This window comes from Gigantopelta aegis, chromosome 10 (genome assembly GCF_016097555.1).
Source record: "Gigantopelta aegis isolate Gae_Host chromosome 10, Gae_host_genome, whole genome shotgun sequence".
Lineage (NCBI taxonomy): Eukaryota > Metazoa > Mollusca > Gastropoda > Neomphalida > Peltospiridae > Gigantopelta > Gigantopelta aegis.
In genome coordinates this window covers 29,917,914-29,945,468 of record NC_054708.1, presented here as the reverse complement: position 1 = coordinate 29,945,468, position 27,555 = coordinate 29,917,914, and the positions used below count along the sequence as shown (strand labels likewise).

General features: G+C 35.1%; 1 protein-coding gene across 2 annotated transcripts in view; it reads left to right on the top strand.

Moving 5' to 3' along the window:
- Nucleotides 1-27,555, top strand: part of LOC121383442 (inositol polyphosphate-5-phosphatase A-like) — an 89,690-nt gene that overhangs the window by 3,442 nt on the left and 58,693 nt on the right. For both annotated transcript variants that reach the window (XM_041513479.1, XM_041513478.1), the window contains exons 2-4: nt 3,964-4,005; nt 5,611-5,711; nt 22,544-22,631. In XM_041513479.1, the coding sequence (XP_041369413.1) occupies nt 3,964-4,005; nt 5,611-5,711; nt 22,544-22,631 (231 nt within the window). The remainder of the gene's footprint in view (nt 1-3,963; nt 4,006-5,610; nt 5,712-22,543; nt 22,632-27,555) is intronic.

Here is a 27,555-nt window from a genome sequence, read left to right as displayed (position 1 = left end):
ACTGCACATAAAATATGCCCCCAAAACGTCACTTTACCATGCCTTACTTCATTTCTAGGGTAAACACTGTGATGAATGGTATTGTTGGTTTGCATAATGCATTTCTATACATGCAGAGGTTATTTTGGGTACCGGTTTATTTAATATCCATAAATAAAATTATTTTCAAAAATAAAATGTTTTTCCTACCTACCTACCCTATATTTTTCCAGCATGTAATAGGAAACAACAGTGTTCTCGCTGGGTGAAAATTAAAGGAGGGCGGGCGGTCGGCACCACACCCTTCAAAAAAACCCACCCACCAATAAACGAAAAGCAAACGAAAAAAAAAAGGGGGGGGGCGGGGAGTAGTTTGGTTATCATATTGTTGTGTGTTGGTAGACTTTGAAAAGGCATACTCGTCTTTTAATTGAACCGAAGATGATATCGGTCTGACATTTACGGGCAGTTCCGGTTTTGCTGGACCGATCAACATTTTAATATTATTTTTAATAAAGATTTCAAGATATACGAAAAACAATAAAGATGTTTGTAAAGTGATCCCCTAATGTCAGATACATTTTTGTTATTTCCATCTTTGTCGAATGAATCGATCGCTGTGATAAAATATTATCGCCAGCTGATAAAAAGCAGTTTCGTTTTTGTAAAGGCGGTGTATATATTATTTGGCACTCAAGATAAATGATTTTAATGATAAACACTACCACTTCCGTTGTTTTTATAAGCGTTCATATCCCCTCAAAATGAAAAGTTTACAATATTTTATAAAGAATTGCTGAATAAACAGAATAACAGAAAGTAAAAATCATCAGTTTCAACCAATTATATTTACAACTGAGGACAAAATATCAAACGATAGTTAGTGGAAACAGAAGACAGAATGACCGTTCTGATCACGTGACAAATTTGGCGCCAAATAAGAGGTTGTTTTTTTCAGTCGGAGATTGCTGAATCCGTAAAAAATTAAATGTTTTCATTGCTTACATAAAATATAACTTTTATTGTGTCTATCAAACAGATATTGGACAAAATAGAGGCTGTTAAAAATACTGTTAAATTGCTTTCCGGTAACTGTCGTAAATGTTTTGTCAATTGCTTTTTCGTACACAACGCGGCTTGTTTCCTTTGATGTCCAGTGTGCAGACTGATCCTTGTTTTTTGTGTGGAAAAAAGTGCATTTGGAAATAGCGGAGATAGGTGCTGGGACATAAAGAGGGGCACTCAAAAATAAAGGAGGGCGGGGAACGTGAAAGGAGGGCGGCAAAATGGAATAGCGGGGCGGGGCGCCCCGCTTAAATGGAGCAGCGAGAACACTGAACAAGTAATTATTTTTTTTTCGGCCTGAGAGAGAAAAAGGTGTAATAGTCTTACACTTACCCATTGAGTCATTAAAACTCACTGTGGGTGGAAACCGGTACCGGTTGCTGTGAATCCAGTACCTCTCAGCCTTATGTCCGATGGTTTAACCACGACACTACTGAGGCCGGTCCATCCCGGTGCTTACAGGCTTATACTTTGTGGGTTTTTTTTTTTTTTTAGATAAACTTGCTGAATATGGTCACATTCACAGACAAGTGCTAAAAATGAGGTTCAATCAAGCAAAGAAATCAAGACTGAACTTGACCCACTCATAACACTTGATTAATCACTGGCATAGGACGTGGGGGCATGTGCCCCCCCTCCCCCCCCCCCATCACACACTTTGTGGGAGCAGCATTGTTTTTATATAATTATACATGTATTTATATATGTGTGTGTGTGTGTGTATTAATTACTCATTACTGAATGATTTTCTTAACCCTAACCCTACACTTAACCCCCTGTTGACTTTGGTTACATTAATTCCATAGTGCCATACACAAAAATTTCTTTCTGGCAGAAACACTGACTGGAATGTGGTGAGAGGCACTGAATAAAATAACTGACTGTCAGCATCTTTGACATGCTTTAAAACATCACAGATTACATAAAAAATAGAAGACCAATTAACATTTAATACAAGAATCAAACCGTTTTTATTAACTTCCAGAAAACAAGTCTTTTTTCAGTATTAACATGGTTAGATTCGTCAGTTGCTAAAAAAAGAAAGAAAAAAAGGGGGAAATGTTGTTTTAATTTGTAGAAATTATTTTGTAAAAGACTGTATATCTTAAGTTAAACAAAATTGTGCTCATCAGAGCTATATATGTACATGTAGCCATGAAGAACCGGGAGGGGGGGTGGGGTGAGACGTAGCCCAGTGGTAAAGCGCTCGCTTGATGCACGTTCGGTTTTGGATCGATCCCTATCAGTGGGCCCATTGAACTATTTCTTGCTCCAGCCAGTGCACCACAACTGGTACAGCCCATGAAGTGGCGACAGCAGGTTTCCTCCCTCAATATGTGTGTGGTCTTTAACCATATGTCTGATGCCATATAACCGTAAATAAAATGTGTTGAGTGCGTCTTTAAATAAACCATTTCCTTCCTTCCTTGAAGAACAATTTAATTTTTTTAAATGCGTGTTAAGTTAGATGTTCATTGTAATTTGTATATAACTTATACAGTAATAATTGGGTATGATTTTATTGCCAAACATTTTTGTAAACGATAAAGGTGTATTTATAAACTGTTTTGTAAATAAAATTAAAATAATTTCTTTCATGCATGTACAAGAGTTTATAGAACCACATTTGCTCACCAAGTAAAGCAGCAACTAAAGTACACCCTGTCCATTGCCAAATTAGCCAATTTTTTGCGAACCCTGTACCAACCAGCCTTATGTCCAATGGGTTAACCACAACACCACCTAGGCCGGTTACAACCTATTAATGAGATTTTACACATTAGCAGGCATCCAAATAAGCATATATACTGTAGTGTCTGGTAACCCATGTACAGGTTACCACAAAATACAGAGTTGTTAATCTAAGCACTACACATTTATCAAGTTTGCCAAATTCCTATGACTATTAAATCCCCACAGCAGAACACTGATACTTTGTTATTCATTATATCACTGTTCTCATTGTACTGATAAGTATACATCATGTTTATTTGATTTAGTTAAGATGTGCAGGGGTTTTTGTTTACAGTAAATAAAAACAAAATTGGAGAAAGAAGTATTGTTCTCGATTTTCTTAACATGTGGTAACCTGAACATCCATTCTCGACTTTCAAATTTTATGTATTAATTTCAGTGCTTGATTTGGAGCAGTTTGTAACATCTACATGTATGTATATAGCCCATAAATGTAGTGTAAAACACATTTCTGGTTTCTATATATACCTCAATCTGACGTCATATAACTGTAAATAAAATGTGTTGAGTGCGTCGTTAAATAAAACATTTCCTTCTGTATATACATGTACCTCAATGTATATATATTATGTGATTCAGAATCTCCCCTAATAAAAGTAATATGACAAAATGACCATTGAACAAATGTAGTCATTGTTATGAAGTGGTGACAGCGGGTTTCCTTTTTCAATATAGATCTGTGTGGTCCTTAACCATATGTCCGACACCATATAACCGTAAATAAAATGTGTTGAGTGCGTTGTTAAATAAAACATTTCCTTCATTCATTCATTGTTATGAGTATCTGTATTCACTGTATTGCAATATATAGTGAACAACAAAAGAAACGCGCACAAAATATAATTTATTTTAATTAAATTCAGTTTGAATCCCATTAGTCTTTGTGTGTATTAAACTGAATATTTTAGGCCTTTTTTAATGGTCTATTTTCCAAATTAATTGGTTTAAACAATATTTATTTGCAGATCAACTCTGGGATTGGCCAACAGGCAAGTGCCTATATTAAGGCCTCTCCAAATTAATTGTATTATTAAAATTTGTACAGTGTATCTTATTAAACATGTTTGCATTTCTTTTGTTGTTCAATATATATACAGGTAGTAAGTTGCTCCCGTTTTTGTTTACTTAAATTAATAATAACATCACTGTATTTTATTTTTGCAGCCGGAGGTTATGTTCAAGCCATGGCTAAAAGCATTTTTACAGGTAATTATAAAATTATATACTCTAATTTTGCAATGATTTAGTACACGTACTTGAACAAAACAACATTGTTTGTGTATAGAGAATACTACATGAAGTGATGATAGATACCATTTATTTTACGAGTTGTTTTTTAAAACATATCTAACAAGCAAAAAGTGAGTAGGATGTGTTTTTAAACAATGAGTTTTAAGATAAATGGTATCTAACGGACACAAATGTAGTATTTTATTTCTTACACATCTTCTAAATAAATTTAAATGTCTTTTCTAACTAAAACTTATTTATGGCCCTAGCACATGTAGTTGACTTATGCGTTACAGTGTAATCAGTTTCAGGTGAACTTGTATGTCACAGAGTAATCAATTTCGACTGGGTTTTTTTCATTGGGTGGTATATATGGCAATAGCAACCTGGGCCTCTGCTTATGAAATTTTTAGAGTCCAGACTCGATCTCTACTGATGTCACCCGCATACAATTTGTATGGCGTTGTCATAACATTAGTGTTTCAGACTCTGTTAGAGTCTCCAGGGCTTCTAGATTATGGTAGCCCCACTCCAGTGGCTAGTGATATTCAATGTTTGGCTAGTAAATTACTACTATTGCCATACCAAACTGCTAGTGAAATTTGTTTGGTCAAATGTTGTCTATTTTGTAACTATGAATATTCTTCCCCAACCCAACCCCCAAATGTTAGTATTTTTAAGCTCTATCTCCCTCTTTAGGTGACATATCTGATTATATTACTATTATTTAGCAAAATTGTATTAACGTAAAGTAAAGTAGGGCTAGTGAATTGTTTATTGTGGCTAGTAAAAAAACCCAATTAATCACTGATCCCATGGCTAGTGGATTTTATAAAAAGTCTAGAAGTCCAGGTCTCGAGTCTAGACTCTAAAAGTTTTATAAGCACCAGGCCTGGTCATCACCTAGGAGCAGCCAGTCGTATGTATGTCTTTAAATTGTTATATGTGTTAATAGCATGGGTTATCAAAAATAATGAATAATGTGCTCGTCAACAGGTATTATAGAATATGGTTTAAATATTAACGTTACAAATGTTTTAATTTTTTAAAAATTATAATATTTCCATTAAAGAGATTGCCTTAAATTTGGTGCCATTGTACATAACATGTTTATGATCCTTTTTGATGACTAAAATGACATATATATGTTAAAGATAATTGGAGCCGTTTGTATGGTGATGACTTACGTGTATACTTTTTATGCATGTATGTACTTGACAAAAAGCTGAGACGCTTTTACTATAAAGTTTTAACAAAAAAACAAAAATATAAATTTATTTGCAAGTAAATTGATATATTTTGGATCTGCATGTACATGTAACTTGTGTGAAGCTAAGCAACATGCACCATATGCTACTTACAGCATGTAGAATACAGAGCTCGAACTTAATGACAGCACCGGCGGCATTGCCGCCGATAATAAATAAAGTGTAATAGGTCGGGGACAAAAGTGCCATCAATAAATTGCCGTGGGAGACAAATTCTTAAGTTCGAGCCCTGGAATATGTTGAAGCTACAATTTGGATTACAAAGTACATGTTTCACCATTATATGGATGTTGTTGGTTTTGTTTTTCCCTAGTCTATTGATCACCTGCAGCCAGGCCTGGTTGCTGTGCACTGTCAGGAGGTTGGAGGCAAAAACTATGAGGCATCCATGCAGCACGTCAATCAGTTTGTCAAGTAAGTCCATCTGGGTACATGAATATAGATTCTCAAGTACATGGTGCCAGTGGGTATTTTTTAGAAGTAATCAGGCATGTGAATTTGTCGTGTTTAAGCAGTTTACCACGCTTTAAGGGCAACCAGGACCATTATTGTCAAGTAAGTCCATCTCGGTGCATGAACATAGATTCTCAAGTACATGGTGCTAGTTGTTTTAGAAGTAATCAGGCATGGGAATTTGCCACATTTAAGTGTTTTACCATGCTTTAGAGGCCATCAGGACCATTCTTGTAATTCATGAAAATTCAGGGAGAACTCAAAATGCCATTAAGAGGGGGTACGGTTTGAGCTACTATACGAACCACCATAGGGGGACTATTGGCCTACATACGGTCTAGTTCTGGTAAGCAAATCATTTTTTTTTTTTTTTTTTAATTATCTGTTAAACTTATTTATTTTCCAACAAAATATCAGACCCATTACTTGAAGTTATTTTGCCAATAAAAAATAACGGTCACTAGTTGTTTTTAAAATTGGCAAGTCGGTGTTTCTGCCAGAAAGAAATTTTTGGGTATGGTGCTATGGAATTGAATGCAACCACAGTCAACAGGTGGTATGGGGAATCTCCCCCAAAAGGAAAATGGGTTACATTTAGGGTTAAGAACATTGTACAGTAATAATCAAAATAATTAATTTTGTGAAAAAGTTAACTTAAAAAAATAATTAATTTTGAGTATGGCACCATACCCGTTTTACCCTCTGGCAAGAAACACTGCAAGTGGAGAATTTGATGACTGCCAGAGTTACGCCTTGGCAGGATATGTACATGTGTAGTACTCAGACTAAAGGCAGATATGCATGTGTAATTACTTTATCTTAATTGTTTAACCAGTTGCCTTCATCCCTATATTAAAAAGGAGATTTATTCTATGACCAGTAATTAATTTGTCAAAAAAAAAGAGGTATTAATTTAGCATGGGTTTAAAATTCAATAATCCCCATGAGAAATCATTGGCCCCCTCCCACTTTATTGGTTGGAAATATGACTGACAGTCATGCAACATTTGGAGAAGGCAAACCATATGCCTTTCTATTCCAACCATGGATTACAGATTACGTTAATAATCACACAAAGAAGTTAAAATAACATTGGAACATACCGCCTTTTCTGGGGATACTAGCATCATTTAAATCATGTTTCTAGTTCCCAGTGATTTCTACTCGGCTCAGGCAATGGGGTGAGAATTAGTTTCAATCCTTAATGATTTTATTTATTTATTATTATTTTAAAACTTTTTTTTTTCAATTTATTATTATTATTTTTTATTTTATTTTTTAATTATTATTTTTTTGTTAATAAATCCACTAGCCGTCGGGCATGGCGAAACTGATAAATCGGTAGCCCAACCGTAAAAAACACTAGCTACGGGCATCGGGCTCTAGAAGCCCTGTTGTAAGTACGAGTAGTTTGGCCCAGCTCATCCGTCTTCGGTAGTGATCTATATTAGTCTAGCTTCTACCTTTTGACCAGTCCAGCTTGGGTGACCCTTCCAGGAGCTGAAGCTCACGCTGGTATAGCTCTCTGGGTCACTGAGCCATAAAAGCTAGCTCACCATGTCAAGGAATGGACTTTGAGGTAGGAAAGTGACAGGATAGCACATGTCACTGGCTTTGATATACCAGTCAAGGTGCACTGGCCAGAACGAGGTATGGGCCCATTGACGGGGATCGATCCTGGACCGACCGTGCATCAGGAGAGATCCTACCCCTAAAAGTAAAGGGATGATTGTTACTAAAAATCATCACACGTAAAAGTATTGTTATTTGTACATTACCATTCACAACACTGACATAGCTTTTATTTCAATTCTTACCACAGCAATTTATCTGTTCAAATGAAGGGTCTTTTAGTCGGATGTTGTTATAGTAGAGATCTTCAGCAAAACAAATGAATTATGGATTCTGATGTTTTTTGTATGAACATGTACATTGTATGGGCATTCTTGGACATCCTGTCAAATTTGAAACTGGGTATAATGTATTATTGGGTTTGCTGAAACTGATTAAGTTTATCAAAATCTTAGTCGACTAGGTGGCAGTAGTGTGTACAGTGTGATATATATATATATATATATATATATATATATATATATATATATTATAACACAATATACCACTGGTCTGGGTTAAGACTAAGGCTGCATCTATACCCTAAAAATATGTTGATACTTATTATTTAAACTAGTCGGCTAACAGGGGCAGATCTCATATTTGTCAGCTTGGAAAGAGGCACAATGTCTTGATGTTAATTTTCGGCAAATTGGTAATTAATTTATTTTACCTTAGGGTTATTTTATTTTCTCCAGTATGTGGAAATGTTCTCTCCCCACCCCATTCCACGGGGGGGGGGGGGGGGGGGAAGAGAGAACATTTCCACATACTGGAGAAAATAAAATAACCCTAAGGTAAAATAAATTAATTACCAATTTGCTCTCAGAAAGTAGGAAACATTTACCGTATGTAAACCCCTGAAATTCAAAATTTACTTGGGAAGCATGTCCACCAAACCCCCTTAACAGACACTGTACTTCGGACCCTACAATTTCCATTACCAGGGATATCACAGTGACAGCGGGCCCCTCACATTCAAATTCACGCCCTGAGTATACTCCTCTACCCCTCACCCCCTTCTTTTCTAGGCGAGGGTTTCTGCCAGAGGGTAAAACGGGTATGGCACCATACCCACATTTTTTTTTAAGTTAACTTTTTGACAAAATCAATTACTCTTTGTATGATTTTCTTAACCCAAACACTAAATTTAACCCATTTTGTTTCTGGGGGAGGTCCCCCATACCCGTTGACTGTGTTTGCATTCAATTCCATAGTGCCATACCCAAAAATTTCTTTCTGGCAGAAACACTGTTGTGATATATACTCAACATGCAACTATTGCTGTTCAATATTTTCCCAGTATTGATAGATCCATTCCTGTTGAATTTTGATTTCTTTGTGTTGACATATACATACATGTGTATATTGACTTGTTGTGAGGTTGGTACTAAATTACTGGTAGCTGAAACTATGTTAAGCATAGACCTAAATGTTTGTTATTGCATTTGCTCCACTTAGCTCTTGGCATAAACAGTAACATGTTCTGTCTTTACATAAATATTTCTAACTCAGCGCTTGCCTAGGAGATGCACAGTGTCATGTATGGATCTGTATAAATATTACTTTTGGCAATAAACCCAGAATATCATACAATGTTTTTGTGTGTGTGCATGGATGCCTAAATGCAAAGTGTTTCCTTCTTCAATATGTTCACCTCTTCTGCCGAATACTATTAAAAAATAATTAGTAATTTTATAAAGAATAATTGGTTATGCTGTCTTAAAACATGAGTCTGGAATAGGTATTAATTAGTATAAATTATTATGATGTTTAATTCCAACTGGCATATGAAACCCAATCCAAATATTGTTCAGTTTGGTTGGAAACATTGACATTTATGGATGATCCCTTACCGTTTTGCATTATAGTGTGTTATAGGGGTTTTTTTTAATCTCTTTCCGGCCAGCACCATGACTGGTATATCAAAGACCTTGGTATGTGCTATCCTGTGTGGGATACTGTATATAAAATATTCTGTGCTACTAATAGAAAAATATAGGGGTTTCCTCTCTAAGACTATATGTCAAAATTACCAAATGTTTGACATCCCATAATAACCGATGATTAATAAATCAATGTGCTCTAGTGGTGTTGTTAAACAAAACAAAACATAATAATTTTTATGCACTGGTATCTATGAATGATAAGTGTGGTCTGGCCAGTTGTGGAAATTTGCAAGTCATTTCTTGAGACTCTTGTTTCAGCCAAGGAAAGTCGGTCAGCCATTCTGTTTGTGTCATATTCTTTTGTTTTGAATAACTTTTTATCATGTGGGTTTTTTTGGGGTTTTTTTCAATATATGTTTCAGTTGTCTGTAGAATGTAAAATTAGCTGTAATATCATATTAATAACATTTAATATAATTTTCAATGTCTCTTCCTCCCTCCCCCCCCCCCCCCCACCTCCCCTCCAACATACACACCCTTAAACGTTCAAACCATGCACATTGTTAAAAACTATGATAAATTACATTCCTACCTTTAATTACTGCTAGATTTCCCCCATATTTTGTCCAGACACAAATCATTAAAAAAAACAATTAACTGACACAGATTCCACATACTAGAATACTAGAATGTAACCATATCACCTAAATTGTATATCAACTTTCCTGAGATCTCCTAGGACAACTGCAAGCATGTAATTTTTCGCTGTCTGCCATTTTGTTTTTTTATGGAATACTCTTCAAGAGGGGTATAGGTAGCACTATACCAATTAATTTCCGGCTGGGTCGAAGTTCGAGGGGAACCGAACTTTTGATAGAGAAGTTAACACCACAAGTCCTGTGATTGGTTATAAATGTGAGTGTGTTGGTTGTAAAAAAAATTAGTTTCATCTGGGCTAAAAATTTATACAATTTTAATTAATCTAGTACCACTGTGTCAAGTAGCCTTGTGCTTGGAACATGTATGGGGTACATGTAAAAAAAAAGTACTAAAATTTTGTGCGAAACTAGGGGTGTTGTAAAAACATCTGGTTATACCGAAAATGAGCCATGAAAGGTACCATTTTCTGCAGTTAATACTTTGAGGTAGGGGTTGTAGTACTGATATTTATGGGTCATAGTTTGGTTGATATATTGCATATAGTGTTTTTAAACACAAACGTTAACATGGTCGCCTATGGGATTTGAATTGGTATAGTCCAACCTATAAGCCTCCGAAGTATGTGACATAATTAATATGACACCATGGTGATTGCCTATACCATAATACATGTCATGACGTTGTTAGATTATGTCACATCCTTCCACCTCTCTTGGAAAGTATTCTATAAAATTTTTAAAATAACAGCCTGCATGCTTTTTGTCAACGGAAGATTTGACCGAACTCCATACGAATGTCATGGTTACCATCTTATACATGTATGTGGAATCTGTGTCATTGCAATAGGTGTTTTTTTCACAATTTCTGTCTGGACAAAAATGTTGTGGAAATCTTAAGATAATTAAAGATAGGAGAGTAATTTATTATAGTTGTTAACAATGTGGTTTGGACATTAGTTATTTGCAAAGAAGTCTTCCCTCCCTAACCCACATACCCTTAGAGTTATTTGCAAAGAAGTCCACCCCACCCCACCCCACCATGTGACATATGTTACAGAAACATTACTGTACTGTTAATGACAATAGAATTGTGTCAGTATGGTACAGTATTGGTAATTATTGTGTAGCCAACCTGTAATGTCTTGTGTATGTTGTGACAGAATTTTCATTATGCAGATAGCATCTGTCACAATTAGAAAGGGCTGGACATAGGCCACTGGTAAAGCACTCGCTTGGTATGCGGTTGGTCTAGGATCGATCCCTGTTGGTAGCTCCATTGGACTGTTTCTCGTTCTAGCCAATCCACGACGACTTGTATATCAAAGGCCATGGTATGTGCTATCCTGTCTGGGATGGTGCATATGAAAAATCCCTTATCAGTGTTCTGCCAGAAAGAAATTTTTGGTATGGTACTATGGAATGTAATGCAACCACAGTCAACAGGGGTATGGGTGGGCCTCCCCCAGAAAGAAAATGGGTTAAGTTTAGGTTTAGGGTTAAGAAAACCATACAGTATTGAAAAGAGCAGGGTTCGGACTTAACGGTCGCCCAATTGCCCCCGGTGACTGAAAACGACGACGGGTGACTGAAAACCCACAGTAAGGTTGCCCGCCTGGCAACTTTAAATTAATAATTAATAAATAAATAAAAGTACAGCTATGTAGCCTACTTTGCACCATGAAAAAGTGTATGTCTGCTTTTACATATAAATATATATGCCCAATATAAGAATAGGTATACGGTAAGTTAAGTGGCATGTAAAATTGGGCACAAATTCATGTCGACAAGATTCAGGCCAGGTTATGTATACACGTCATAGATCGTATCCACTGAACATTATATTTTAGGGTGTTTTTTAATTATTATTATTTCATTGAGATGGGGTGGGGGAGGAAGGGGTTATGTCGGTTATACCAGTGCTCAACGTTTGGTGAACGCGAACATCTTTGTTTGTTGGAAATACCACAAATGTATTGACAGTGGCATGTCTGTTATTTATTTAAAGAGTGGGTTGGTTGAGTGCAGGAAAATACTCCAAATAAATGTTTTCTCTTATAATCTGTTGCAATATTGTAGTTTTTTTAGAAAATATTATTCGGGCAAGTGAAAATAGATCCGGGCAAGTGAAAGTGCTGTCACCACTTGCCCGGATGGCAACTCAAAAAAAAAGTTAAGCGCAGACACTGAAGAGTAATTAATTTTGTCAAAAAGTTAACTTAAAAAAAAAAAAAATTGTCAAAACATTTGGGTATGTGCCATACCCATTTTACCCTCTGGCAGAAACCTTGCAATTGTACATATATAATGGCTTTCCTCTCTGTAAGCCTATACGTCAAAATGAGCAAATGTTTGAAATCCAATAGGTGATGTTTAATAAATCAATAAATGTGATCTAATGGTGTCGTTAAACATTCATTCATTCATAGGTGGGACTTAGCCCAGTGGTAAAGCATTCACTTGATGCACGGTCAGTCTAGAATCAATCTCTGTCAGTGGACCCATTGGGCTATTTCTCATTCCAGCCAGTGCTCCACAACTGATGTAACAAAGGCCATGGTATGTACTGTCCTGTCTGTAGGATGGTGCATATAAAAGATCCCTTGCTGCTGATCAAAAAGAGTAGCCCATGAAGTGGCGACAGCGGGTTTCATCTCTCAATACCTGTGTGGTCCTTAACCACATGTCTGATGCCATATATCTGTAAATAAAATGTGTTGAGTGTGTCGTTAAATAAAACATTTCCTTCATTCATTTATAAACGTTACTGTCCTGTTAATAACTGTTGTAACTGTTTGTGGTATACTAATTAAATTTAGTCAGCATGTAATGACAGGTATATATTGTCACAAAATTTTCATTATGCCGATAGCATCTGTCCCAGCATTAGAAAAATAAAAATTAAAAAGACATTGTTGTGATAATGTTGTCAACAGGTGCTACATAAACATAACCTGTGTAATTCAACTTAATTGCTACCAGTGGCTGTCACACATGAACCATCGCGAATACTGGACACACATAATTGTCATTGATGGATCGATGTCCTGAATGGCACTATGTATTACTAGTCATTAAAACATGGAAATAGCAGGGAATTAAATGAAATTATAGCCAGCTATTTCTGACTTCTACGAATGTCATGTGGCAGTGACAGCATCAATATTTACAGTTAGCTCCTGTGTTAAGTCTTTATGTTCAGCGCCATTTCTCACAAAATCCTTAAGTCCTAGACCAAGGAATCGTAATATATACATGTAGTTGCAAACTAGTATGTGTGTAAATCTCAACGCATGTTAAACAATATATGAATGGTATTTAAAATGTCGACATTTAATTATACACAATATTTTTTTGAGTATGGAATGTCTCTAAACATGGAACAACACAAAGTAGTATTTTGGGACATCAATTCTGTCTTCGCCATTCATGAACAAATTCAAGGTGAGCTGAAGATCACTCTCGTTAAATGATGCCAGGCAAGCATGCAATCATATGAAGTTTCAGATGAAATCCAATCAATTTGCAGTTCTCCTAAAACTTTCCAGGGAAGAGTGTGAAGGGGAGCGGGTGTGATCACTCGCCTTTTCTGGCAAAGACTGGTCCTTGTATGAAGTTTGTTTTCTGTGCACACATTTCTTGTTTATAGTGCGCACAACACACCCCAGTTTTGATCCTGGCACAACTTCTATGAAGTGGTGTCCACCAAGTCTTGATTGCGTTCATTGTCCACCAGGCTTGGTCTGCCATACACTATTATACATTTTACATTGTAATTACTTCTCTTCGGTAATCTTCCAACGACCGTTTTGCAACGATCAACCGGAAACCACTGTCATTTGGTCAGCAAGTGGTGCTAAACTTTTGTGTGTGATAAATGCAATCGTTGATGATGTCAAAAGATGCATGAAAATCTTTTCCCCACCTCATCAGTGTCTTATGGGTGTTGGCAAATAAGATGTAACCTGATCATTATGGTCAATTAACACCTCCCATAAATAAATATATTGTATCTATGTATTGGAATTGGTTTGCGAACCTCACAAAATCCATTTTCTTGTCACCCTTATACTCTTTTGTTGAATCATTCAGACTGATGAACAATTGGCAGTTTTCCATTCAATCTACAGCTATATATATATATATATATATATATATATATATATGGAGAATATTTCCATCATGTATAAAAATGGGAGAAACTTAACACAGTAGATATACGTGTACTTTAGTTTTGCTTGTGAAGATTAATAGATTTCCAATACGACCCGCTTTCACTGTCCCAGGTTCTACTTTCAGGTCTTCAAATAAGTTTTAACTTAAGTGCAAGCCTGAAAGTTATAAATAAAATATGATTTGCAGGCAACTCCTCTGTTAGATCGATTACAACATGATGGCTCTTAAACGTAAATTGGTTTCTACATGATCACCTTGCTTCCGAGAATATAAAGTCCACTTGCAGGCAAATTCTGATAATAATTCAGTACAGGCTCATATTCAAACATTCTATGTCCATATATTGTCAGTTATTCTGCCTTTTAAAGTCCTTTTCATATACCTAGTCCTTTTTGTCAATTTAAAGAGAAAACACTAGTTAGTCAGTGTTTCTGCCAGAAAGAATTTTTGGGTATGGTGCTATGGAATTGAATGCAACCACATACACAGTCAACAGGTGGTATGACGAGCCTCCCCCAGAAAGAAAATGGGTTAGGGTTAAGAAAATCATACAGTAATGATAACAGTAATTAGTTTTGTCAAAAGGTTTAACTTTAATTATTAAGAAAATCTGCAAATTTATTTTGGTATGCATGGTACCATACACGTTTTATCCTCTGGCAAAAACCCTGTTAGTATTTTGTAAATGTATGGCATGTATGTTGTACCTCGAGTTCTTGGACCGGTGTCGTGGTTAGGCCATCGGTCTACAGGCTGGTAGGTGCTGGGTTCGGATTCCAGTCGAGGCATGGGATTTTTAATCCAGATACCGACTCCAAACCCTGAGTGAGTGCTCCGCAAGGCTCAATGGGTAGGTGTAAACCACTTACACCGACCAGTGAACCATAACTGGTTCAACAAAGGCCATGGTTTGTGCTATCCTGCCTGTGGGAAGTGCAAATAAAAGATCCCTTGCTGCTAATCGGAAAGAGTAGCCCATGTAGTGGCGACAGTGGGTTTCCTCTCAAAATCTGTGTGGTCCTTAACCATATGTCAGAGGCCATATAACCGTAAATAAAATGTGTTGAGTGCATCGTTAAATAAAACATTTCTTTCTTTTTTTCTTTCTTTCTTTCGAGTTCATTGACATTTGATTTAAATTAGGTTTTTTTTACATGTATACCTTGCTCTTTTTGTCAATTTAAAAAAATAATAACCCACTAGTTAGTATTTGGTAAATGTGTATGTTGTACATGTACATGTACCTTGAGTTCAAGGGTATCTATTGTATTTACTGTTTCATTTGATTTTAGTCTTTCCTTTCTCCCTCGATCTCTCTTTGGTTTTGCATGAAATAGGTTTTTTTAAATGGACTATAGCTTGACTGGAATTAACGTTTAAAGTTTGTTTTGTTTAACGACACTACTAGATCACATTGATTTATTAATCATCGGCTATTGGGTGTCATTTGGTAATTTTGACCTATAGTCTTAGAGAGGAAACCTGCTACATTGTTTTCATTAGTAGCAAGGGATCTTTTATATGCATCATCCCAAAGACAGGATAACACATACTACTAGCCTTTGATGTACCAGAAAAAAAAAGGAATCATATTACCCTTCTACTGACATCATTGCATATCATAATCATATGTTCATGAAACATGGGAATAGGATCATGATATCTTGAATGAGTTTGCATTTCACATCTGTGTCAAGATCATTGATATACTCTAAGTAAAAATAGAAATTGTGACAACTTCTGACTTAATTTTTTTATCCAATGTTAAGAAAACTTCTTATAGGATCATGATATCTTGAACAAGTTTGCACATTTTACCTCTATGCATCAAAGGTCAATGTCACTGTTGCTAAAAATAAAAATAAACACATCTACCAACTCCATTTCTCATCTGATTTTCTTTAAACAACACACATACATGTACCTGTATACAATGTACATGTTTCACCCCTCTGCAACATTGTTATATAAAAAAAAAAATTAAATAAAAAATTGCAGTAGAAAACATTTTTAAGACAATTCATTGTAATACAATTGTAAATTATGAGGGGATTTGCAGTTTAATTCTGATGAGTCACAGTGAGTACATTTTGAAAACTGTACTCATGTTTATATTAAATTTTGAAAATTTTGTATTATTATTATTATTTTATACACCTCATATTTGATCCCATGAATATGTACATGCATTAAAAAGTATTCTGAAAGTTGCTTTCAATCAGGCAATGGTATTACCTGGGTAATGGTGTAATTTGTATATCCAGAAATACATGTAGTAGTTTGTACTACGTGGTATGCCTTTTTTTTTTCTTTTTTTTTTTGGTTGTTACCAGAAGAGCATGAATTCTGTGTATGTATTCCCAGTGTTCGAGATTAATGGTATCCCGATATCCCGGGGATACCAGAATTGAATTTTGGATACCAAACTTCAATAACCCAGTATCCCACTGGGATACCATGTAATGTTTTTTTTTTGTTTTTTTTTTTTAAATCCTGCGTTTTTATTTTGCACTGAAACAATGAAAGTCGTCATTTACTGGTGAAGTTAAGTAACAGTGTCGTCCAAGTTTGTTACGATGTTATTTATGAATTTCATTTAAGTGGGATGCTAAATTCTCAGGTGGGATACCAGATTTTGAAATGTTAGTATCCAACTGGGATACTGCCCCAAATTTTTAATCTCGAACCCTGATTCCTGTTTAATACATGTTCATATTTCTTTCTTCCAGTCTTTATTCATTTAGTTGGCGTTACGCAGGAAATGAATTTAACAATCTGGGAATTGATTAACATGCTTATAGTGCTACTAAAATAGATGACACTTTGGTTGGAATTAAATGAGTCTGCATGTGCCCAGTACAGTAGTATTCTTCTTTCATCTTGAATGCTAATAACTCGCTGTACTTCATCCTGCATGCATTTATTGTTGGAGAGAAAGTTTCACATCTGATTGCATTAGCGTTCTCTGTGGCGGTCGGTGTTGGACAGACTAATACGTGTGAATACCAATGAACAGTGCCAATGATTCCTGGCCATGATATTTCCGTATCAGTAATTCATCTGCCCAGAGCAGATAAGAAATTAAATGTTTTGTTCTTACGATACACATGCATGACTAGCCTTGTCCATTAATTGCCAAATTTTGAGCCAATTGCTGCTTTTCATACAGCGTGGCTACAAAGTTTAGTTATTTAAAGTGACAGACCCTAGTTTCAACCCGTGGAAATTAACAATAAGTTTAATTAATCTACAAACCTGTAACACATTTGGGTAAAGTTACAGATGAGTGAAACATGAGTCTGTGACTTTGAAATGGTCAAATACCCTCTAAAAATAGACTAAAACTGGACTCCATACATGTAGCTGTTACTTCTCAGACACATGTGCATTTTTAAAAATATGAGAAATGCTTTTTGTGATATTAAAAACACCAGGATGAAAAACACTTCGAATGTACGGAAAATGATAATCTAAACCATAAAATCTAAGTAAAGTATGATTCCAGTTATCAAAACCAGCTATAATAGTAAAAAATATGCCTTAGTGTTTAAAAACTAGGGTATGTCCCTTTAAATTAGCCTCTTTTGAATATTTTTTAAGGAAATATTATAGTCTACATATTTAAAAAATGGCTAAAACTAAAAACTATCCAGTGTGAGCCTTTGAAGTACATGAGTGAATACATATACCATGTATACATTACAGTGTGTACATGCATGTACTCTGTATGTATAAACATATCCAATAATGTGACTTGCAATTTTAGAATTGGGCCTCAGTGTGTTCATATTAGTAGGCAGTATATACACACATGTAGGTAGCAAATTTCTGTGACTGTATACATAGAGAATATTATATGAGTGTCCATGACAGACGATGTTTACGACATGAGTGCCTAAATTATAATATTTCCCGAGCGAAAGCGAGGGAAATGCGATAATTTAGGCACGAGTGTCGTAAACATCGTCTGTCATGGACACGAATGTAATATTCTGTTTATTACCGTAGAACTGTCTTGCTAAATGAACATTCCAGTCATTGTTTATAAACTAACGTTTCCTTAACGGCGGAGTAATGTTTGTTCATTGATGTCTTGAAAACCAAATCAAAACCTGTTCTAAAGTTATGTGATATTTATACGCCCATAAGTAAAGAGTACACATGTATCAACAGCTGTAAATTGTAAAGCATGTGTATACTAAAAAGCAAACAAATACACTGTAATTGAAATCATTATTTTTGAATTTGAATGACGTCAGTATTCCAATGACGTCACTTTGCATTTCCTTATGATAACTATAAATTGGGTACATGACGTTTCCGTTTTAAGAATGCTGGAAAAATTCCAGTGCAAAATTGCTATTGAATTATTTTTTTTTTGAACATTATTAACGCACCTGAATGTGTTTGAAGAAAATCTTGTGATTAAAACATTGTACCTTTTACTAAATATGGCTTTCAAGTGAAATTACGGTAAGATATGCTACATTTATTATGTACGAAGCCAAAACAAGGGTGCGAAAAGTGACTTGTCGACCTTAGTATAGATTTCTAACAGTTGTGAACGTTACATTGATAATTAAGTGTTTGATGTGTCACAACTACATCGTAATATAATACAAGTTATCATAAATAATTAATTAAAAACACGTATTTGTCAGTACGGCATGTGATCAGCTTACACTCGAAATAAAAATGTATTAATGAAGAAAGTAGTATCTGTGGAATGTCGTGTCAGCCAGTCAGAAAGAAATGTACTCTTACAACAGCCAATCGTTAAACGACAATGTCAGGAGGACATACAATTTAGTTATGACATACAAGGGAAATCGTACGATAAATATGACCCTCGTTATGCTGTACCTCATAGGTAATAAATTTGAATATATAACAGGTTGTGAATTTAGCATGATTCTGTTGTTCCACAAATCCTAGATTTTGGGTCAGAAGCGTTGGATTGTGAGATAGAATGTCATAATAATCTTTATTACATACTATTCTATAGTGATAAAGACATCTTTAAACCATGTGATCAATTTATGTTGCAGGAGACAATATTTAAAACATTTAGGTAACCAGAAGTCAGTTCACATGAGTTTTACTTAGTTAACCGATTGTTCGATGTTGTGAATATAGTTTTCGTAACCGATGAGTCAGGCCTACCTAATCCTAAAACTGGTTCAAATGTATTTAAAAACAAACTGATTTTCTCTTTCATTACTGATATATATGGTATATTTAATTTTAGAATGTAATTGTTCACCAAGTAACGGATTGGCGGTTCTCGTGATTTTAAAGTTGCGTAACTGACACGCAAACTGAACAACAGTTCTCATAAAATATTGTGCCCTGTGTTGTATCAAACGTGTGATCTGGACCGGAACTTTGTAAATGGGGAATTCCCTTTTTATTTTTATTGGTGTTGGTGCCTTTTTGCTACTGAAGTCATGTCTGATTTACAAATTACGTTACATTGTATTTGAAACATTACACAAGATTGCTGCAGAGTATGATTCTTAACGTTAAGTAAATCCATGAAAGGAGGATAGATCATAGATTTAAGAAAGTATAGTTATGACATCAAACCGTTTTTGTAAAAAGTTACAGAAGGTATGTAATAAATACAGAACTTCACATACACTGTTTTCGCTTCCTACTTATTGCACTAATTTATTTTGTACAAGAACATACCACTCAACCGCTACACTCGTGGTATATATTCTTGAGAAAAATAAACTTGTGCAATAAATAGGAAGCAAAAACAACGTATGTGAAGTTCTGTGTATATATATTACATGTATCTGTGCATCATTTTACAATTCCAGAAGAATCCCCTAAAAACATTTCCCAAATTCAATCACTGTATACTATTGCCTGCACTGCCACATACTCTTCCTCCCCACCCCCACCCCAACCCCCTGGATTCTGCAGCAATTTTTCAAAACATTCTGCGCTAAGATTGTATATATTCTGCAGTAGAATTTGAGAAATTCTTCAACATATAATCTGAAGATAACTCTTACAAATTAGCACAAGTTAATGTACATGTAATTCAGTGCTTGTGGTTTGAAAATCAAGGGTGAAATTACATAGGAGAGCAACTGCTCTCGGTGTCTAAATGGGGAAAACAATCTGTGAGGTGTTGTACGTTAGATGTATAGATCTATCTAAAAAGTAAGTTCAAGGTTATAGAAGGCATGTGATTTATAACAAAGATTATATAATAAATAGACCATTTCATGGTGTTTTTTCGAATACGATTTTTAGGTCAACTCGTGATGTGTGAAAAACATATTTTCACTCATTGCTTCACATGAAAACCCATGAAATAGCCTCTATATGTGTAATATTGGATTAGGAATAAACATTATTTTCCACTGAATATCACTATTTTATTGGCAATATGTGTATCTTGAAAGATGCATCACAGCAGTTAAATTTGTTCTCCCCTGTCAGCAGGCATCATTAACTTAATGATGTCTGTTGGCAATGAAGAAGAATAAAAAGTCCATTGATAGTGATAGGATCTGTTTGCTACAGCTGTAGTTGTATTTTGTATGGCAGCAGCAAAAGCTGTTAAATGGTGAGGAGGCAAAGCCTGTGACTGTCGAGTAAGATTGCTCTGGGTGCCTTCATTACTTAATCAATATTTCTTAACATGTGCATAATGTCTTCTAATCTGCCATCATTGTTCGGAATAGTTTTGAGGTGACTTAAAATAGCCCGGGATTGATGTCGATGTTGTAATTTTGTGTTTGGATCATCCGACTAAACAGTGCTTAACGAATCCATGTTCACACTGTTATAAATACAGATTTGACATTTTTGTTTGATGTCATGGTGTGTGTTACACAGTTAATGCACCAGGTTTAGAAATCATGTTACTATGTATATTACCAAATAGATTTAAAGGGACTGTCCTGAGTTTGCTACCATTTTAACAAGAAAAAGGGTTTTTTGTTTAACGACACCATTAGAGCACATTGATTTATTAATCGCCGGCCTATTGGATGTCAAACATTTGGTAATTTGGACATATATAGTTTTAGAGAGGAAAGCTGCTACAGTTTTCCATTAATTAGTAAGGGATCTTTTATATGCACCATCCCACAGACAGGACAGCACACACCACAGCTTTTGATATACCAGTCAGATGCACTGGCTGGAAAGAGAAATAGCCCAATAAGCCCACCAATGGGGATCGATGCCAAACCGACCACTCATCAAGCAAGCGTTTTACCACTGGGCTACGTCCCAACCCCCATTGTAACATGTTTCCTATCAAAAGAGATTTATTCCAGCTAAACTTGCATGTTAGATGCATGTTCTCTTTTAAAATACCTGTGTCTGTGTTTTTATGCTTTTCTGGTCTTCCTAATGTTATTTCAGCCAGTGCACCACGACTGGTATATCAAAGGCCGTGGTATGTACTACCCTGTCTGTGGGATGGTGCATATAAAAGATCCCTTGCTGCTAATCGAAAAAGAGTAGCCCATGAAGTGGCGATGGCGGGTTTCCTCTCTCAATATCTGTGTGGTCCTTAACCATGCCTGACGCCATATAATCGTAAATAAAATGTGTTGAGTGCGTCGTTAAATAAAACATTTCCTTCCTTCCATCTGCCCTGGATTGGGCCCCTGGCTTCCCAGAGACCGAACCCTGGGGCGGACATGCTCGAAACCTTCGTGGTATATGAGCATGCTAAAGTATACCGCACCGCACCTTCCTTCCTAATGCTTGAACTACAACAAATATAAAGACTACCAGAAACACATTGGGTATACAGATACTGATATTTTAAACATGAAAATATATTTCATATGTAATTTTAGTGTTGAAAAAGGCTATGTTAGACGGAAACTTCTTAACAACAGCAACTAACTCGGGCATTTGGTGTTTTTTGGGGTTTTTTTTTTTTTCTTTTCTTTTATAATTACAAACTTTCTACTGTTTCTACGCAAACTAAAAAACTGAATGTTAATCATCGATAAACCTCAGAAATGTCATTACCGATGTATGGTGCATAAAACAGGTCATGCTAGAAACTGATTTAATTAAGTTGTGTTAAGTTTGTAATTGTAAGAATTGCTTGTCATTATTTTTTTAGTGTGAATTTATCAATGTACGCAACAGAACTTTACCAATTTAGTATAATATCACTTCATTATTGTACTCTGTTCACACAAAAATTACAAACAATTCTTATATAATTTTGTTTTTTCTTTCTAAATATTTATAAATTAAAACACAAAACAATTCTGACCTACTAACACATTACTGAAATGGTTGGTCGCATTATACCTAATAAACTGTGTTCAGAATAGCACTAATTGTAACTATTGGCAGGAATCCATGTGGAGCAAATTTCTGTGTTATCAACATACATGTAGCTTCCAGTTGAAGACAAAACAGTTGAAGATAAATTCCTGACAAATATCTGTTTGTGTTTTCTTTTTTGTAGAAACCTCCTAGCCTGTGAAACTCTGAAGAAATATGATAGGGCAAGAATATTTTTAGATGAAGACTATACTGCTGCTGATAAATTTACAGTAAGTACATTGTAGGCCGGTGATGATTTATTTCTTTTATTTCAACTTGACTTTTGTTCTCATCGTGGTTCAAGCATGCTTTTCTGGGTGCACACTACATCCATCAGGGTTTCTGGGTAAAATTACGTATGTACCCTAAAGTCGTGGATATTAATGGATATATTTTTTTTTTAATTTTAATAGTAAGTGTCCTGCTGTTTACAATTTGTCAAACCACATGGAATGCTGTGTCCAATTTCAAAACAGTTTAAACTCATAATCACCTAGTAGGAGCACTTACGATCTGTTTTGTTTCTATTAGGTACCATCAAATTATTTATTGACAGAAAGCCAGGGGCTGTCTGTCCAGGACAGAGAGGTTAATGATTATAATTGCAGTTAGTGAGAGAGAGAAGTCAGTGCAGCGGTTTTACACCTCTTCATTTATACACTAAAACTAATGGCTGTATGTGGGAGCCACTTCCGGAATTTGAATCCCGTACCTTATTAAAGTCTGATAAAATAAAAAAATTGTTTAATGACACCACTAGAGCACATTGATTAATTAATCATCAGCTATTGGATGTCAAACATTTGATAAGTCTGACATAGTAAACAGAGGAATCCCACTACCTTTTTCCCATTAGCAACAAGGGATCTTTTATATGCACTTTCCCACAGACAGGAAAGTACATACCATAGCCTTTGACCAGTTGTGGTGCATGAGAAAAAACCCAATCAATTGAATGGATCCACTGAGGTGGTTCGATAAGTCTTGATGACTAAACCACTATATGTACACCACTGGTATATATCAAACGCCAGGTACGTGTATTAAACTGGATATGCTGCCCATGGGAAAGTGCTTACAAAAGTCCCCTTGCTACTTATTTGATAATCATAACCTATACCTGTACAGGTACATGTATGAGATGGCAGCAGGTTTTTTCTCTTTCTGTCTCTTAACCAAGTGTTGAATTAACTGTGTTATAGACATCAAATAGCCGTATTATGTAATGTGCTGAGGTGTTTTTAGGGGTGCAGAAAGTACCCGTCCACTCGTCAAAAGCGAGTAAAAATTTTGACAGACGAATTTAAAAATGCAACTACCAGTCCGACAGTCAATCTAGTCTTTTACTGACTGAAATTGCTTTTATGTGGCCGGTGTGTTTTGAATAGATTGTTGTGTAAAATACTTGCAAGAGGTTACTTTTTGTAAATCTATATATGAAAGAATTGTTAAAAACTTTGTCTATCAGAATACTGTATTTCAAAATTTATTGATTTGTCAGTCAAGGTCTGGTTGAGTAGTAGAAATGCTTGCGGGCTAGTAAATTTTAATTGGTTCCGGTCTGGCTGGCTAGTGAATTTTTTTTCATTTCTGTGTCCCTGGTTTTTAAAAGTTTTTTTTTTTTTTTATTCAACTGCAGGCAGCAAACATGCTTAAATTAAATTATAATACATGCTTAGCATATACACATACAATTTTATCAGTGTTACTCATAAATAAATGAAACATTGTTAAATTCTGTATATATAAACTTTTAAATTATTTTATTTACCAAAAGGTGATAAACTGAAAAAAAAAACCCACCCAAAATTGATCTAACAAAGGGTGGTAAACTAAAATAAACCCAAGTTTATCTTTTTTCATCTTTAGATCTTTATTAATTAATTCTAATACAACTTTCATATACAATGTAAGCCTTTTTTCCATTGGTTAATTTTCGTGATAAATCGAACAATGGATGTAGGCTGTCATGGGCAACCAGGATTTATCACGATGACAAAATTCTGAGAACTCGTCCGATATGCTGTCACTTAGTCTCATGTGTGGTGTTTCCATTATATTTAAACGTCGATATAAATCATTTTCAAAACAATTACTAACTTCAGATAAAAATTATGTTATTGTTACTATTTTGTTATTATTTCATGCCATTGTAACTTTTAATATTTCGTTAGCAGCAATGAACTTGCACCCACCCACCCCAAGCAAGGTCCGGCCACTGACTGATCGCAGCAGTCACCAGCATGTGTCTTGCAGGGCTGCCAACCATTACGATTTATGCGGAATCATTACGATTTTCCATCTCTTATTACGCCATTACGCCCGTAATCTGAAAGATTACGGCAAATCCGCGTTTTCCTGGGGGGTTTTGGGTTATTTTTTTGTAATAACCTACCACCCCTACGAATCACATAAATTGGACTCACCCAACTAGCCGCAAATGCACACAGAAGTTTTTTTGCGCGCAACGCACTTCGGGATAGATGTAGCTTGTGAAACGACGTCATTTTGTAAAGATGTCGAAAAAATGCGAACGATCAGAGCCATATGAACTGTGCAAAGCTCAGAAAAAAGCCAAAAGTAGTACAGAAGTATAAACAGGACTACAGCAATGAGTGGCCTGTTTTGAAGGCCAGTTCTGTTAGTAATACTAGTGCATTTTGCACTTTATGTCATCTTGATTTGTCTGTTGCCCATGGCAGGAAAAACGATTGCCAAAGGCACATCAAAACGAAGAAACACCAGGACATCGTTGAGGCCAGCGATAAAACAATTCATAAACAAATATCTGGATATTTTACACAGCAAAAGGGTTTATACGACGGGTCACAATTCACGCGAAAATGATTACTCTTTCCCGTTTTTAAATGTTGGCAGCTATGGTCTTGTGGTCTGCTCGTCTAGTTTGTGTTCTCAAAAGGGTGCAAGCAGGTTCATCAGAAATAATTATATCACAATCTCAAGTACCTTATTTTTGTTTGAACATAGGCCTACTTTTGGGGACAATAAAACTGATAAAGAAGACAAGTTGGAAATGACTTGATTTTATAAACACAATTTTAAACAACATTAACTGCTTTAAAATATTGCACAATTTTGAAAAACTTTTGAAAATAATACTTACACTTTAGTAAATGCATATTATTTTATGTATTTATAAAAACTTTAAGTAAAAAATATGTTAGCAACAGTTATAAATATATAGATCTACCCTATCAACGTGGATTTTGTACAAAATTAAACCAGGCGAATTCCTCGAAATAATTCAGTATGGGGTTGAAACACCACTCAAAAAATTTAAATCCAATTATATCCATATGTCTTGCAACAGAAATTAACAGCCAACAAAAATATTTCTTTTAGTGTATCCTGTATTATAATAAATCATGTTCAAAACACACTACGATACCAGTAAATTTGCCTTTGGTTCGCTCCTAAGTCTATGACATCATGTAAAGAGAACGAAAAAAAAAACAAAAACAATTACGTCATACTTTTACTTACTACAAGTGTTTTCATTGAATATCGTATGGAGAATAGATAATTAGGTTTTTAATATTTGTGGGATTTCTTTAATAAAAAATAAAATTGCTTACGGATACTCCTAATAGGTGTGGTATTAGAATAGGGATAATATCACTGTTTCGTTGTTAACTATAAGGATTTATCACAAAAAATTTGGATTTAGGGACTCGACTTCGTCTCATCCAAATTTTGTGATAAATCCTTATAGTTAACAACAAAACACAGTGATATTATTCCCTAAATAATAGTTTTATTATGATTATACATAACATTTAATACACAAAAAACCAACTAATTTTAAGTTCCTCAAAGCACTGTATACATTTAGATTGTTATCAATGCTTAGTTGATGATTGATCAGTTGGTCCATCTGAACTCGAGCATTCAGTTTTTCTCAAACAAACTCAAGACAATCTGAAGATCACTCTGAAATGAATCTAGGCAAGCAAACTACTTGAAATTACAAATAAAGTTTGTTAAAAATATTGTAGGGCGAATAAAATTTCAGTTTCCTAAAACTTTCTAAATGAGTATGTGCAAATGATCACTCCCCTTTCTTTCTTTTTTTTTTTTTTTTTTTTTTTTTTAATTATAAACCTTTATTACCCCCAGATCATTGGCAATGTCAAGGTTGGGGTGCCTTGAATCATTGTCTTACATTATACAACAAAAATAAAATTATAATGTGATTATGTGTACATGTATAACGGTAAAATAAAGGTATTATGATGAAGACCGACATTGGTACATGTATTTACATTAAGGCCTTCACCAGAAATTCATATTAAAAATCTTTATTGCATGCAGTTGGCAGCATTGATCCTATACTATAGTCGTTATAGTGTACAGAATATTAACTTCTGATTAACATGTCAATGCATGTATTTATGGAGGTACATGTATGTGTATTCTTGCCATTATTATTATAAGAATGTGTTTGACTGAACCTTGTAAGTTGGGACCCAGCTTCATGAATCATTAGAGCCAACCCCATTATAGTTCAGTATTAAGCAAATATTAACATTTTTTGACAGCATTATAATGTACATTGTGTATGTTGGTACTGTGTTACTGAGCAGTGCTTTCTTTTGTAATTAAATAAATATTCAGTGATTGAAATGAGCATATAGTGTACAGTAACAGCATTTACGATATATTGATCAACTGCAAGCTTGTGTTGTGTGCTCTGTTTCCTCCTTTAACCTTAGTTCATGCCTAATCTGTCAATTTACTGTAATGTAGGGTTTTTATCACTTACTTATATATTCATTTACAAATGTATGTTGTTAATTTTGACTGATATCAGCCACGATCCAGGTTTTCTGCCAGAGGGTACGATGGGTAAACTTGCATAACCTAAAATCTTCGAAATAAATGGATACATTTTTTTAATTTTTAGACGGATTATGTTAAGAAAATTGTTGTTTAAAATTTGGCAAAGTACATGAAATGCAGTGTTCAGTTTCAAAAGATTCCAATCCCATAACCACCTACTAGAGCTAAGTGTCTGCCTCGAGTAGTTGGTTATCGTCTGTTTTGTTTGTATTACATACCCTCAAGTTATTGTGGCAGAAAGCCTGGAATCATTCCACAAAGATTATGTCATTTTTAATTCCCAATTTTGATGTC